This window comes from Semicossyphus pulcher, unplaced genomic scaffold (genome assembly GCF_022749685.1).
Source record: "Semicossyphus pulcher isolate SPU_LCO1_2020_fin unplaced genomic scaffold, fSemPul1.0.p SCAF_1, whole genome shotgun sequence".
In the NCBI taxonomy this organism is placed as follows: domain Eukaryota; kingdom Metazoa; phylum Chordata; class Actinopteri; order Labriformes; family Labridae; genus Semicossyphus; species Semicossyphus pulcher.
Genome location: NW_027211603.1, coordinates 12,511,471 through 12,527,892, shown reverse-complemented (window position 1 = coordinate 12,527,892; position 16,422 = coordinate 12,511,471). Strand labels below are relative to the sequence as shown.

Below are 16,422 nucleotides of genomic sequence, written 5' to 3'. Positions count from 1 at the left end.
ACACCTATATGTAGAGGTAAATAATGAGCTAAATCCACCAACCAACAGCTCAATTCACAGCAGTTTATGTGCCGGACCATCTCTCGGTAGCCTTTGCCATGCGACCTGTTAATCTCTTTTCCAGCTAAAACGCAAATAGCATATTTCCCAAAAAAGTCTTGTCTATATTTTTTTCCTGTAAGCTTTAAGCTGGTCTTTATGTGACTAACTTATTACATATGAATAAGTGTGTAGTAGTACAGTTGACTGTGATCTGATAAGTCTGTTATAACTTGTGTAGATTGGGTTTCAGGTGTTACCGTGTTTGTCTCACTACTGTTCGAGCAGTTAAAAGGGCTTTCTTGAAATGTTAAATGAAGCTGATGTTGCTGTTATTTTTATGTTTGTGTGAATCGTTTAATGTGCACTTTAAAGTCAGCAAACTGTATATATTATTGATGATGCATGTTAACTTCTTTGGGATGCAGTTCCGTAGTTGCTGCTGCTGCTATTAAATACATTATGCATTAAAGAGACACCTATAGTAGATGCATTCATTTAGTGATGTATTCAAGTACATGTGGAGTAAGGGCTTCATCAAATATCACATTTAAAGGAAGAATTTGATATTTTGGGAAATATTATTTGCTGTTAAATGTTTGTACAGTAAATATGAAGCAACTGTCTGCAGGCTGTTAGCTTTGCTTACCTTTGGAACTGAAAATGGGGAATCAACCTTCTTATCTCTTGGCAAAAAGTGAACGTGTATCTCCTAAAATGTCAAACCTTTACTTTAAAGTATGACCAGTACTACTTTCACTTCTATTACCAGGTGTTTTCGCTGTATTGTTCAGCTTAAAGTGAGACTGTATATGTAGGTTTTGTAAACAGAAATCACACATTCTTCCTCCTAAAATAAAAAATTGAATTCATAAGCAATAAATCTGTTTTGCTCAGATCAATACGCACAGGCGTGACTGTTCTCTACTTGTGCTACTGTCACAGTACGTTTGAGTATTTTCCTTTATACATCACTTGTGGGTGCTTTAGCAAAACATAAACATTAGCTCACATGTTTTTAATTGCCTAATCAAGTTTGACAACTTTTTCATGAATGTTTAAATGATCTTAAATCAAGGTTCATTTAACTTTTGTGTTGTGTTTAAGAAAATGCTGCTCAGTCAAGTGTATGTAGTAGTAAGGAAATATAACAGTCATATATAAAGAGTCAATAAATTAACTCAAAGAACTTATTAACATGTCACACATGGAGCAACACATACAAATTTTATCTTCAACATAACCACACAGCATACAAATGTGTTTGTTTTGAAAATACAATTTTACTCTATGATGTTCATACAACTGCTTTTATTTTTGTTTTTTAAATAGGATTTTCACTCTTGAGGGAAGTTGAAACTCAAAAGGCAGACTTCTCTCAGAATTGTACACATACTGGCAGTTAAAGTGAAAAATAACAACTAAAGACAAAGTTCAATATACAACACAAGATAAAAATAAACATTAACTCGTCAAGCTCTATATTCTGGCATTCATTCATCAGAAAACTAGAAAATGAAACATTAAAGAGGGAAGTTAAACAACACCGGAGCCCTTTTGGCATTCTCAATCACAATGCTCCTCTGACATTCTTTGTTTTTATTGAGTTTTGATTTGCTTAGCACCTATAAAATCAAATTAAAAAATGAGTCCCTAAAAATCATGATACTTTGTTCCCTGGCTATTGCTCTGACAGTCTCCCAATTTCCATTTCGGGAAAACATTCATGTATTTGGTGCTCAAGCATTTTTTTATTTCAGGAAGCAGATGAAGTTGAGAGACTCTGGTTACTGTTTGACTTTGGATTAACTTAAATGTGCAGAAAACCTGGATGAGCAAAAGGTAGTGTTTGTTTTCTGTCTTCTACAAAGCATTGTACAGTCACGTTATTTACATATTCAGTATATTACAGCGCACTCTTTTTACTCTCAGTAGCTTGTGTGGTGCGTTCGATGCAGTGCTCACTGTCTCTCCTCGAGGAAGAGGGCCCCTTCCTTTGTCCCTGTGCTTCTGTGACTTATTGATCATCCTCAGATTGGTATATGGCAGGTTTAAACTGTTAGTGGGTGAGTCTGGGGGAAAGAAGGGGCCTTTGTGGCGAAGATAGTGATCGAAGATTATTGAGAATCAGGGTATCGGTCATTTCTTTTCCACACTAATACTCAACAGATTGAAATGCATAGTGTATTTACTGCAATGAGTACAAGATTTTATCAGGACAAGCTTTAGCTCTGTTTGTGTGTTACAGTACTGCACCTTTGTGAAATGATTCACCTGTTTGAAGGGAAGCTGTTCAAAAGTTTGGGTTAGTTGTTCTTTGGAGGCACATGGTTGATTTTTAAGGTTGCAGGCAGACATGGAGTGCTGCTTTAATAAAGACAAGTGATTCACACACAGTCCATCTCTACCTGCAACAATGTGCAAGTTTTTTTTAAAGTTTTTTACAGAACACAAAGTTGTGCCTGATACCACACTGTGGTAAAAGTTAGGGGCAAATAATATAATAAGTCCTCAATCAAGCTAAAAGTCATTTTGCACCAAACACTCAACAAAATCTGAGCACCTGGTCCCCATTTTTTCATTTATTGTATTTGAAATAAGAACTTGGTTATTTCAAGCATTGTGAGCATGGGCCTGACTGTGGGCGAACTGGATGTAAGCAACATGAACGCAGCTTTGCCTACAGAACTCCAGTTGGATTTGCATTTAAGCACAGGATACCAGGTGTAGTAGGCTGACCAAAGACCAGCCATTTGACACTGATCTAGATAAGGCCCTGTGTGTTCTTATGGGCTAACAAGGCTGTGATACATGGGCAGTTTTTGAGGCAATGTTGTGCAGCATTTATTCCCATATCTTCTGCCTAGTAAAGGTGTTGCTTATTGGCTGATTTACAGTACTGTGTTATTCCCTGCTAATGCCTCTAGGCAGCAGTGTCATCACAGTAAAAGGACAAGGTCCTGGGCTAAGGCTCCAGCTGCACTGCAAAACCAGGACCAGTTTTTTTTTTTTTTACATTCCAATCTAAAGCATCTCCCCGCTGGTCAAAGCTGTTATAAATATTTTGGAAATTATCCCCATTGCCTCAATTAACTGCTAATGGATCAGTTTTGGCAGACTGATGCACTGGTCATATTAATAAACTCCACTTCAGGTCACTGGAGGGAGTCCAGCAGGGGGCAGGAGTGTGACCGGATGTCGTTGTGTTTGTGGATGGCCTGGTCCAAGTCCAGGGCCTGTCCGTTGACACTGACCTCCATACAGCCGCTGTAGGGCGCCGACACCAGCGTGGACACCAGAGGAACATCTGTGGAGAGGAAATGACAACATGTGATACACAAATTAACCAAGCTGGACTGCGTAGGAGCTTTAACTGTGACCTAACTATGATTATAAAAAACATGTTGTTCAGAGAGATAAGTCTGTCAGCAAACATGTTAATACATGTTGTCAGGGTGTCAAGACAAAATCCTTGTTGTGTTTTCTTTCCTGTTTGGGGAATATTGGAGCTGTTTCTTGCTGAGACTCACCCGACAGTCCCTGCAGACATGACAGCTATGGGTCATTATCATGGTTTTCTATACACAGTACGTCAGACTCTCATAAATGGGGAGGACTTTAAATCATTCCCAATTCCCATCATTCACCGCCTAAGATAATGTATCAAATATGTATAAAAATTGTCCGTCAGTACTAGATTTTCCCTCTGCTATCCTCCCTTCAAGGTACTGAGCTACTTAGACATTTCTTGAACAATGTATTGGCAAATGTGCGTATAAATGTGCGTGTCCTCACCAGGGAGCCCTCCTATAAAGGTGGTGGACTGAGACAGGATGTCCATAGGAACTTCGTTGTCTTCGCTACGTCCAGGCTGGCCGTCGACCAGCAGCAGGGTTTGGTTGCTTGAGATCGTCACCTGGATTTCATGACTCTCACCATCACACAGGGGAGCAGGAGAGCTGGCAATGATGACATCATCTACAGATACCAGAATGAACTGAAGGCACACAGAAGGTCAATTGTGAGATCAGACTTCCAGTGGCAAACTTATTCTACAGACAGGTTGAGCTTTAAAGGACTCACATCTCGCCATTCTTCTGTGCCGGGATGATAGTCCGCCAAAGCGATGGAGAGAGGGACTCTGTCCTGGTAAACAAGTGCAAACAGTACTCCCATTGCAGAAGTTGGCCGCAGATTCAACCGGATGCTCAGATTCTGTGATTCTGCAGAGGGAGAACAGGTCGTGAACTTTAACGACAAACAGGATGAGGCAAACTGTTGACAAAAGAGTAGGCGATGATGGAAGCTAACAACCTGTAAGCCCAAACAAATTAAACACTGACTAATGACTTCAGGAAGATGCAAGGAGGATCAGTAACCTCAACCACGCTATGCAAAACACACACACACACACACACACACACACACACACACACACACAAAGTGCACCATAGCTGATGTTGAAGAGGGCAAAGCCTGTGCCGGGGTAATAAGCTCCAGGATCCTCTGCGCTGAAACACTGCATGTTGTCGTTGGACCGAATGGTTTCCTGTATGGATGTATCTCCACCCGTCAACCACCTCCACTCCTTCATACAGCCATCCAGACGTGGGTTCACCTGTGTCAACAGTTGAGAAATGTGTAAAGAACATCTCTTTTGGTACATACTGAAGAAAACAAGCACAAGCAAATCAAAACATACAAACCTGATTGACGAGGCCGTCCTCTCTGAAAGGGACTCCTCCCACAGTGAGGTTGAGTTCATGCATGCCCTTCTTTAGCGTGAACAGATCACCATTTACTGCAATCTTCATTACGGCCTCCCTGTCAATCTTAATCACCAGACTCCGCCCATGCTCCTCCACCGAGATCTGAGCCAAAAAACGAGTCATTTAAAGAGCTTTTAATCAGCTGATGAATCTAATGTACAAAAATGTTTTACTTTCAGAACAGAAGCCTCAAACCTTTCTCCACTGGCCGTCACTGACGATGGGCCCGCTGCTGGTGACCCTGCTGACTGTGCCGTACTTCAGCTGCAGCTCTAACTTCCCCTTATGCATTGCCAACACGATCCAGGAGCTGTTTAGGTGACCTCCAGCAAAGAAAATCACTCCTTCGGGGTCATAGGTGCGGAAGTCAAACTCAGCTGAAAAGCTGTGATAAAATAAAGAAAAGAAAGGGAAGAGATAGTATCAGAAAAACAACAGAGAAACAACTCCTTTCAGTGACCAAAATAATATTTATCTGCTGTCCTCTTAGCAGTCAAAAAGTGGAATTTTTTTCAGCTGATATGAGAAATATTTTTAGAATTAGCTGGTACAATTTCCCAGAGTGACTATTTATGGTAAAAAGGGTTAGGCTTAACCTTTAGGGGCTGTTCAGCCTGAATACAACTATTAATAGCATGGCCATTCACTGGAAACTACAGATGTCGATGTGTGCACATTTGAGTTGGATTTTTAAAGCGGAAAGAGAAAAGTTCTGCAGTACAAGTTAACTCATTGTTTGTAAATGTGTAACCTATGGCAACCACTTCAGCGATGTGCGAGCCAGCTGTAACCGTTATCATAATTTTTGCAAACTCACTACTGATTAATAACCTTAACATTACTACTACTAATTACTACATTACTATCTAAGTTTCAACAAGTCGCCACTAAACGATGGCAGAGATGTGTTTTGTTTTCGCAACAGAGGAGGCCGTGGGAAATTTGCAAAGTGGGCGGGGACCATATAGATTAGCAAATTTTTAATGAGGGAGGAGGAAGAGATGCCTTGGGAGGATTTTTACGAGGTAATTCAAAAGTATTTTGCAAAAAAACCATATCAGACACAATTTATTATTTCAAGCAGAGCATTTTATATGTCTTAAAACATGACTGGAGCTGGTCTCTAGCAAGACTGTCAAAAGAGAAAATTTGGTTCCTAAAGAATAAAAATGTACACTCATAATTTCTTCTGTGCTCATCAGCTGAAACTAAACCAGTCTGACCAGTACCAACCAGCAAGCTAGCAAAAGTTGATCATTTATCTGTCTGTAATCTGACTGTAATTAAGGTTTCATGATTTTTTTGGAAGACGACCGTGAGGATCAAAAGGTATCAATTCTCTCACCCAGTTTGAATCTTGCGGCGGAAACGCAGCCTCACCACTGGCACACCGCTGAACATGCGGCCCAGGTAGAGGGAGCGAGAGTTCCTCTTCAGAGACGGTGACATACAGGGAGTCAGAGGCTGTAAAACACAGACAGAAAACAAGCAGGAGATAACGCATGCTGCTGCTTCATGACAACCATTTTTGTATTTAAGAGTTTACAAAACATCAACTGATCAAGAATGTAGTTAATAATCACAATTTCACCACAAAGGTTTAAGCTAAACTACAAGGATTGCCACAGTTTTATGTATTTCACCTTACAGCTCCTGAGGTCCTGGCCCAGCTTCATGCCCTGACGACCATCGCAGAAGCAACGGAAACTCCCAGGAGTGTTCAGACACTCCTCTGCACACACACGTGTCTCACACTCATCCACATCTGACAGGAGACAGCCGGTAGAAGAGACAAGAGAGAAGGAGAGATGAAAGTCATGAGTGGGGTAGAAAGAGTTACAGAGAATCAGAGAGGTTATGAAGAGCGCAATCAGCGGAGGAATTAGGCACAACATGACATTCCAGGGTCTCAAAAACATCACTTTCACAAGAATGTAAAAAAAATCAGACGTCTTTCTTGTCAACATGTTAGGGAATGCAAACAACACTTGAGTCAAGTGGCCTTTGACGTTGGCTGGGTGGTATCTCCATGTTCCGTATACAACCTTACATGGCCATTAGAGGGTAAGCTACAACAAACTTTAATTCTCAGAGGAGGCACACCGGGGTTATGAAAAGTCTGGTTTCCACAGCAGAGCAAAAAAAGGCTACATGAGGGATTAATGACTGTGTTTTGAGTCTGCACATTTTTATCCAATGTTTTTACCAACAGACCTGATGTGTTTTTTCAGCTGTTCTTTTTTGGCCGTCCCTGAGTAAGAAAGTTTTTGAGAGTGTGTGTCACATTGTCACAATATGCTAATGCCTGTTGCTATTAAATTAGTGGGAAATGTCAGATAAAACTCATATTTGTGCATCTTATGCTCTTACTTATTTTAAGGTCCACAAAAACTTGATGATTTGGCCTGGTGAGCCTGCTGTGATTGTACTGATGGCTTTGATGGTGTTCTCAAATCATTACATATTATAGTAAGTCTAAAAAGTAACGAAAAAAACGTATCTTACCTAAGACACATCTTCCTTGTTTCTGAATTTCTAAATGCATTTTACATTGGCCTAACAGGGTCAATCTCTGTATTTCACCCATAAACTTCTAAAGCTATAGAGATGGTGACCTGTTACCTACTTATAGAGAATTGCTCCAAATGTCTTTGCATTCCTTTCCTGACCCCACAACACAGCTGCATCAAGTCCTGCTGAGGCTGAAACTGCTCCTCAGTCAGTTGTTATGAAACAGATGTGTGTTTGTGTGTGTCTGTATACACACTTACCAACACAGCTTTTGGTTTCATTGTCGTAGGCATAGCCATGATCGCACAAGCAGTCATAGCTTCCCTCCTGATTCTCACATCGAGCTGTTCCACACACACCTGGATCCTCACACTCGTCCACGTCTGAAAGAGACAAACTGCGGTCAGCCGGGAATGTCAAAGTCTGGTGGAAATTCAACTGTGCTAAGAGGAATATAAAGGCAACTCTTCAGCTGGAAGGATGTGATCTGAGAAGGTTATTTGTTCCTTTGCAGTTGAGTCAGGAGAATACAGTAGACCTTTTAACTGGAATAGTGGAAAAACAAAACCACTTGAATCAATACAATATTCACTTCAACCAAAAGCAACTTTAAAATCTGTAGATTGATTGTTTCATACCGTAACGTATACACAATATACAGTATGAGCTTATTCCGGCACTTCACTGACAGTACATCACATTTGCATCAAAATAAATATCAACAGCAAAATTAGATGTCTTTACTATGTCTTTATGTACATTTTCTGTTATGTTGAGGATCTGTAAGACTGAAATGTTTATCTAATTTGTCAACATAGTATTTAACTTAACCTACAATTATAATTATGCAACAAGAACACCACTGACATTGGATCACTTTAAGGACCACAGACCACATAAACTCTCACATTCATAATCATTCAATATGGAATGCAAAAACTGCAGAAATAATTTCAATGTTCATATTTTAAAGTTGTTTTCTAATTGTTCACATCAAGACTTAGTCAAACAAATTGTGTTTTGTGTTATACTTCTGATTGCGGTTGTCAGACAATCTATAGTTTGTGGCTTACCATTGCACATGTGGCGTCCCACCAACATGTAGCCTTGGTGACAGGAGCAGCGGTAACTGCCCATAGTGTTGTTGCACTCATGGTCACACCCTCCATTTCTCGTGCAGCACTCGTCGACATCTGCAAATAGTAGGGTGGTGCGGTCAACGTGAGCGCAAGGAAAAATATCATCATGAGCTGTGTACAGCATGAGGTTGTTTGGCTGGTGTTAAGATTTCCACCAGAACTTTAGGACCAACTTGTGTTTAACCAAATTGAAAAGTAAGACATTTGTGCACAGTGTTCAGTTGGACACAGAAAAGCTAGCTTTAAGGTTCTATGAAATTGTACTTTGTTAAACACCTTACAAAGAACTGTAAGTCACTGCATCTGAGTGTTGCATTTGAGTGTTGCATAGAAGAGGAGTCGTCAAGTGGAAAAGGCTCGGTCCAAGTCAAACTGAATCAAATTTGGTTTCCTCTCAGTCAGGTGGCAGGATGAGTCACAGTGGAAATGTGTGGAACAGTGGCTGCGCCATAAATCAGAGAAACATGTTTCCCCTTCTCTCACATAATGTGCACTTTTCTATGTATACACATTTCATTTACATTGTAAAAAGTTGAATCCCTGGTCTAACTTTCACTTTTCTTTCAAAGGAAATGCAAGCCTCCCCTCATATCTATAAACAACAACTAGCTTTGACCTCTAAAAGAGACACAGATTCCCGTACATGCAGTTCATATTGACTTGACACTCCATTAACACATCATTAACAACAGCAGCAGTTGGATATTAAAGAGGCATGCCTGGAATGACCCAAGATAAAAGTGAAACAGAATCACAAGAAGTAGATGTGCAAGGACAAAAAGGACATAAAAACAATAAAAATAAAGACTAATGAAAGTGATGCGAAGACTGATCTTTCTAACAGTGGCTGGGAAGAGACTTGGCTGTAAGACACAAGGTCAAAGACACCAAAACATCTATTCTGAGAAGCTGGATATGACACTGAGTGACAGTGCAAAAAAAAAATTCAACCTCTGCTGAGCTCCAGCACATGGTGTCCAACTCTAAGTGATGACAGTACCTTTCTCACATCTGGCTCCATTCCAGCCGGTAAAACAGTGACACAGGAAGTCACCCTTTTTGTCCTCGCAGCGCACCGTACCTCTGGCATTACAAGGAGAAGGAGAGCACTGGTCTGGAATATCTTGAAGTGTGAGAAAAAAACAGACAGACAGACATAGACAAAGGAGAGTAGTTATTGCTTTAATATTGAATCTGTAAACCGGATGAATACAGTGAGTGTAACTGTATACTGACACCAGACAGAGGACGGGCATCTCTTATGTCTGCATATCAGGAGTTCAATATAAATAGACTAATGCTGGCTAAGCTCTTCTGTCAGGGATGCCCTAATTCCATCTTTGCCAGCATACCTGTCCTCTAGCTCACAGAAAAAACAAGATCAAACAGAAATTCAACTCTCTGTTCATTTATGTTCGGCAAAACTGTCTCCAGTAAAAAAAAAACACTTAAGCTTTCTCCTTCACTGCAGGCTTGTGTAAGTGAGTACATGTGTAAATCTTTTCTCTCCCCACACAGTTTCCTTTTCCGAGCAGTGTTTGACTGCTCGACAAGTCTGGACATGTTAGCTGGAGCAGAGAGAGAAAAGGACAGTGTCAGTACAAAATGAGAGGAAGAGGAGAGAGATAGGCTGGCATGTAAAAAAACAAAGCCACTAGGGTTCTGCTCTAAATTGAAATAGCTAAATGTAAAGTGTTTTAAGTGTTAACATTTATCAAATTATCACTCAGAGCTTTCACATATCTACATTGACAACATGCTCTTCATGTTAATAATTCTGAACTACCCATGGGTGCTAAATATCAGTGTTAACTACAGGCTCATGCTGTGAGAAGCTTAAGTATTAGAGACATATTCGGACTTCCAAAGGACAGTGAAAACAAATAAGATGTATATAATGTCATATAAAGACCTATAAACGCAAAGTGCTGAGCCCAGCACACTTTCATCAAGTGTGAGACAACAAAGTCATATCCTATGTTACCTGTAATCCTAACACACTACCATACTAACAATGCATGTAAGGGGCATTATCAGGCTAAATATTCTATAAAATACAAAACATATGTGTAACTTTATTGCATAAGGGCAATCCATTCCAAATATTAGAGGTATGCCTGTAGTAGTACATGAATGTATGGGTTTGATTCACTTTTAAGGCAACACTAAAGCATTTAATTTATTTTAGCTATTAGCTAATGATTTATTTTTAGCTAATAGTTTTTAATTAATAAAGTTATTATAATTACTTTTCTTTACATATCTAAAATGCTTGTCATAATTAGTTATTTTCTAACCATGATATGTACAAAAGCCATTTAGCTGACACATCCTTGTCAGTTGTTTACTGAAAAGCTCATCATCTTTTTAAAAAGCAAAATTGATCATATGTTTTCTTCCTCATACTAGTTAATATACTGTATATATATATATGTGTGTGTTAATAAGTCTAAGCCACTGGCGGTAGCTTTATACATGACAGTACGGCAATTAATGTGAAAATATCTATATCAGTATCAGTATGTGCTTCTTAGTATTGCATGTACTAGTTCTAAAAGTAGTCCTTAAATGAATCAGGACAATTTTACCAAAAGCTCCTGGTCAGTTAAATTAGCAAGCAGGGCTAACAGCAGGAGCCTCACACTGAATTTTAGCTGTCCCTTAACAGCACATTAATTTCATTTAATCTAATAAATTACATCCTGTAGGCTACCACAATGACAATTTAGATAAAGTTTTTAGAGTAGCAACTAGAGCAGCACACTAGTCACATGCAGTCTATGCTACAGAATAGGAAAATGTGTTTTTAAGAAGGTATTTTTAGCAAACTGCAGCTTAAGGAATAGAAACAGACAGGAGTGAGAGAGTAAACAGTCTGCTGTGCTCACAACGAAATCAGCTTTTGGTATGTGCAAATATACTCCTCTGCACAAGCCAACATCTTTCCCAAACATGCCATGTTTATAACACTGTATGTCTGTAATGTTTCATAAATGGAATTAGTGAAATGTCCTGATCTGCAGTGATATTGGCATATGAACCACAACTAGTCAGCAGTGAGACAGATGGGCAGAGATTTACAGTGAGCAAGAGAGATAAGAGAGATACTGTGTGCTGACAGAAAAAAAAGGAGCTGCCGTGCCACGATGCTGCAGCTGAGTCATGGAAACCCCCCCTCGAGGTTTCTCAGCCAATAGCAGTGAAGCCGGGTCGCTCCGTGTATCCTGATGCAGCAGAAATCCTGCGCTCCACTCACGTCAAACTATTCTGCCACGTCACGAAGGAGCTGGTGCAGTCACCCAGTGAGAGAGCATGTGAGGGAGTTTGTGACGACTGAAGGGGTGTGTCACTCATTCACCAATGTGCAGCATCACTAAAGCAGAGCGCTGCAGTGTTACTCATAGATACATAGACTCACGCACATATAGCACGCTTCAAAGTCACAGAATCAGTTAGGTGTGTCACGCAGCAAAATCTGACCTGGAGTAGCCCAAAAACTCAGCACATGTTTAGGATCTGTTCCTTCGATTTCCTCTTCTACTTAGAGAGAGTGTGATGCAGGGCAGGGATACTGCAGTGCAGCCCAACCCTGCACTACAATTATGTGCCTCTCTCTGGATGTAATAACATTTAGACCAACTGTTAGACTTTTTTGGTCACACAGTCACCCAAAAAAAGCAGAAAGTGAGGGTAAGAAAGAGACAGTTTGGCCATCAAGTTGCCATCAAGCTAAATTTTGTCAGCAGACAGATACGAGACAATAAAACTTACTGTGAACACATGTAATCAGATCTTGCTTCTTCTTTTCAGCATCCCCGAACTTCTCCACACAGGCTAGACGGAAACAAAACAAGGCAATTACAAAAATGTAATCAGTCGAAGTGGATGTTGTCAGTAGAGAAGAAGAGCTTAAGTCTGAAGTGATGGCTTACCTAAATACTTGGGATAGAAGTAGTCCTAATTCAGGGATGAGGGATGGAAACAGAGAGGGATAAAGTTACATAGTCGTATAAACAAAAATCCAAACAGAACAAGATAATCTAAATATATGCTTTAGAGTTTCATTATTACTTGACATAATCCAGAAACTCATACAATCCTTAATTTTGACTATGACATTTGTGTCTTTGTATGCGTGTGTGTGTGTGTGTGAGTGTTTAGTACCCAGAGAGATTACAATATGATTACCCTGTAATCTGTGTGTTAGTGCTGTCTCTAATGGGTCCCGCCCTTTTGCCAAAGGCTTCCTGTGAATTCTCTGCATTCCTTATAGTAGTAGCATCCCTCCCGCCTCCTGGCTGCAGTAATGCTCCACATTTAGGTCAGAATTTGGGAGGGGGGGTCTACCAATAGAAAGACTGGCTCCTGAGGCACAGAGACTGCAGCAGGAGCCACATGCAGCAAGCTCAGGTGGAAAAAAGTATCTTGCAAGAAGAGATGATCATGTAGTGTCGACCCAGACAGAACTACTTTGGGGCTATCAATAAACTTGGCCCTAACATAACAGTTAGTTGTGACATATTTTCATCGGCTATCTGTCTATCCTGACCAACCACCTGACAAGTTAGAGCCCTAAAACTTTGTGGGATTGCGTGTCTTTCCGTGGATAATCACAAGTATCCAGGGACACCCCACTCTCCCTCTCTCTGCAGAGCCAGGAAGCTGCAGCAGAAAAAAAATGCAGAGTCAGAGACAAGCACTTGCAGAATGAATAATGCAGCCATGAATGAGACTGCAGCTTTGTGGCACGATATGATAGGAAACTTTAGGCACACAAACGCTATTCTGCTGGGGGTGTGCATCCAGCTGATTCAAAGTGAACTGGAAGGGACGTCACCTGACTTCACCTTTTCCTCGGAAGTCTGAACCCAGCTCAGCTTCACTTTAATCCCCCCTCCCTTGGCTCTCAAGATGTCTCTCTATTCGACTAATCTTACAAGTAATCACTGAGTCATCGATTGCCTCATTCACTCCCTCTTCACTTTGATTCACAAAACTAAAACTTAAGAGAAAGAGCGATCTTAAAGAGCACAGCATCACTGTTGTAATGCTAACAAACATAAAGTTTAAACCTAATCTTAAATCAAGCAGCGAAACAGATGACATGCAAAAACAACACTCTCAAAAATATCAGGATTTACTTTTTTTTCAGGAGTAGTGCACTAAAAATAGCCTACACTATAACTTATCTTACTGTGCAACATGGACGAACGAGGACTTATGCAACACGCTATATAGACATGTCTGCAAAGAGACTTCAAAGTCTGCATCTTAACCTATGAATGAATGCACTCTTTGCCCCCATGTTGCACGTTTTCTGGCAACATGTTAATAATGCCACTGGAGCTTGTTTGCATATGCAATAGGCTTATGTATTGACATGGCTGAAAAGGTTAATCTGTGCATTCATGAATGAAGAATGGAAACTAATCTGCAGTAATATTCCTAAACACACACTCAGTGTTTTGATTTTGTTTGTTGTTAAACAACAAATAGAAATTGTAGGTGGGAGCATGAATGCAGATTAGCGTGGAAATGTGCACTACTGTGTTCATGGTGAAGGCACATGCAATGACACACATTGCAAGAAAAGAGATCGAAAGAAGATATCCAGGTGTTTTACATATTTTCTAGAAACCTAAGCCAAGCAGCTTTTCAGTTGACAGAACAATATTTCAACTCATTTCAACTAAGTATAAATGGAGTGTATGGATGGCATTGTCTTCCCTAAAACTGTATTTCATAAACTTCAGCTTAGTCACACTGACTCAAAGTCTGTCACAGCAACAAACAAAAAGAAAACAGGCCTTGGACATGGGAGTATTACCGTATGTGTTCTGACAGCTATCAGGACTTATTGGAGCATGAACACCAACAGACCAGACAATGAATCATTAGTCTACTGTTACATTGTAGTCATCAATTTGCAGTCAATATGAACATCATGTAAACAACCAACCTTGTTTTATGACCCATAGAACAACTAGTTCAGCCAACTAGTAATATTTTGATTATTGAACAGACTTTAAATACTGCAGTACCTTAGTGGATAAGATGCCAGAGGAAGGTGTGGTGTTGGAGTTTTGTTTTGAAATGGAGAAACCCGCATACAATCTTAACCGAAAACCTCAACTTTTAAGTGGTGGTTTGGTGCCACAATATCTAATATACTCACCGTCTCTGGGTCATTTTCAAACACTTCTCTGGCCTCCTCTTTGGTGCACTTTTCCTCCACACATTCCCTCTCCAGGTGTCCTTGCTTCGTCTCCTCGAAAACTTGATTTGCTCTCCGGTGTCTGCTCAGGAACTGATTCGCCTCTTGGGGAGACAATGAAACTAAAAAACAAAACAAGGAAGACCCCCCAAAATATATTAACCCATAAGAGCAAGAGAAGGTCAAAAACTCTGTATTAAGCAATATTTTGGCTCATAAAACACGAAAACATTTAAGAAGTGTTGCGAAACATCAACCGTTAAAGAACCGTTAATGACGTTAAGGCATGTATCACCCCAGCAACAACACAAATGTCAAAGGGGACTTAGCGAGCTAGCTAGCCACCTAGCATGTAAATGTTTACTTACTGCTGTCGGACCAGCGGACAACCAGCAGGATTAGCAGGGCTGCTGATGAAAGGGACTTTGTCGGGGTCAGCCGCATTGTTTAACCGCTGTGACTGCGCCAAGCTTCAGAAACTTTGTCTTATAGCCCCCTCTCTGTCTCTCAGTCTCCCCCAATCCCTCAATGTCACTGCTGTTTGCACAGAGTCGAGGCTAACGTTACAGCGAAACACTGCAGGTATTTCTCAGGTACTTCCGACCGTTGGCTGTTAACGTTTTTTGATGTAAAATCACTGCCGCGGAGCGTCGCGAGCTAAACTGTCGTGCGTTATCCCCGCATATTGTTCACTAAACGTGCAAATGAGCCTTCGTTATCCTTTTTTTCTGCGTTTCAGTTCGTCCCCATCGCGGTCTGTACTTTATTTCTGATCCCTCTCGCTTGTTCCTCTGTCCGGACTGAAGTCCTCACTCTGCGGAGAGAAAGACTGCACGCCTCTGCTGCTTCAGGAGGGGGAGTAGCTCTGAAAAGTGCAGGCAGGAGTTTGTAACGATGCAGCCCTTTAGACACCTCTCCTTCATCCCTCCCTCCTCTAATGCGCGTGTGCTGGTTAGTGTGTGTGCCGCAAGTATCACACTAGGGGGGAAGCTAGAAATTAAAGCTCAGTATGGTATGGTATGATATGCTTTAATCATCACCATACTGTTTGCGGTAGTGTCTTCAGCCTGGGTGGTAAAAGACTGCAGTAGTGAAATGTAACCAAGTAGTCTTACTCAAGTACAATTCTGTAGCAGTAGTGATAGCATAGCCTGTAGAACGTATTGCTATCAAAACCGACCCAAAGCAAAATTGTCCATTATAGATTTTATCTTATCAAGTTGCCAAATTATACATTAAAATGCCGCTTATACTTTAATGCATCAATAATACTAATTCAGCAAAGCACACAATAATATATCTTTCTGTAAGGGGCCATTCTGCATAATGGATTATGTATAATTCTGCTTTGATGCTTAAATTAAATGTTGAATTACTTACAATACATCAGAGCCATTACTTAAGTAAAAAAACCGAAAAAGACGTAGTTAGGTAGTTTTTCTTTCAGTTTTGTTTTCCCTAAAATTGCTTGACCTCACATCTGTTTTAAGAATTGGTTCCTGTTCAACTAACTTTGCTGTTTGTGTTTCACTCGCTTTTCCTCTGTATTCCCAATGATGTATCTAGGCCAGTAGGCTAAAGTGTGTCATCTTGATAGTTCTGTTTTTATCAGACATAGAGTTATTTTACAAATGCACTTGATAATATTGTTTCAAGTTGTCCTCATAACAGTTATGAAATCTTGAATTGTTATTTATAACAGAGAATGTAATGTGTAATGAAATATTTGCAGCACATCTGTTTGTAATTT

The 16,422-nt window shown here is 40.3% G+C and overlaps 1 protein-coding gene across 1 annotated transcript; it reads right to left on the bottom strand.

Moving 5' to 3' along the window:
- Positions 1-1,252: 1,252 nt before the first annotated feature.
- Positions 1,253-15,509, bottom strand: gas6 (growth arrest-specific 6). The gene is made up of 15 exons (XM_069662877.1): positions 15,041-15,509; positions 14,634-14,794; positions 12,391-12,415; positions 12,230-12,292; positions 9,459-9,581; positions 8,393-8,512; positions 7,580-7,702; positions 6,452-6,573; positions 6,154-6,272; positions 5,004-5,193; positions 4,746-4,910; positions 4,489-4,657; positions 4,123-4,262; positions 3,835-4,036; positions 1,253-3,346 (listed from the first exon to the last, which is right to left on the bottom strand). Exons 1-15 carry the CDS (start codon positions 15,114-15,116, stop codon positions 3,195-3,197), a joined length of 1,950 nt encoding a protein of 649 aa, XP_069518978.1. The 5' UTR covers positions 15,117-15,509; the 3' UTR covers positions 1,253-3,194.
- Positions 15,510-16,422: the final 913 nt, after the last annotated feature.

Bases quoted from the DNA above. Each gene is read 5' to 3' on its own strand.
- gas6 (XM_069662877.1), bottom strand. From the start codon at position 15,116: ATGCGGCTGACCCCGACAAAGTCCCTTTCATCAGCAGCCCTGCTAATC. The intron at 12,416-14,633 runs GTGAGTATATTA...TCCCTGAATTAG, and splicing joins TTGAAAATGACCCAGAGACG to GACTACTTCTATCCCAAGTA. The intron at 5,194-6,153 runs GTGAGAGAATTG...ATTTTATCACAG, and splicing joins CGCCGCAAGATTCAAACTGG to CTTTTCAGCTGAGTTTGACT.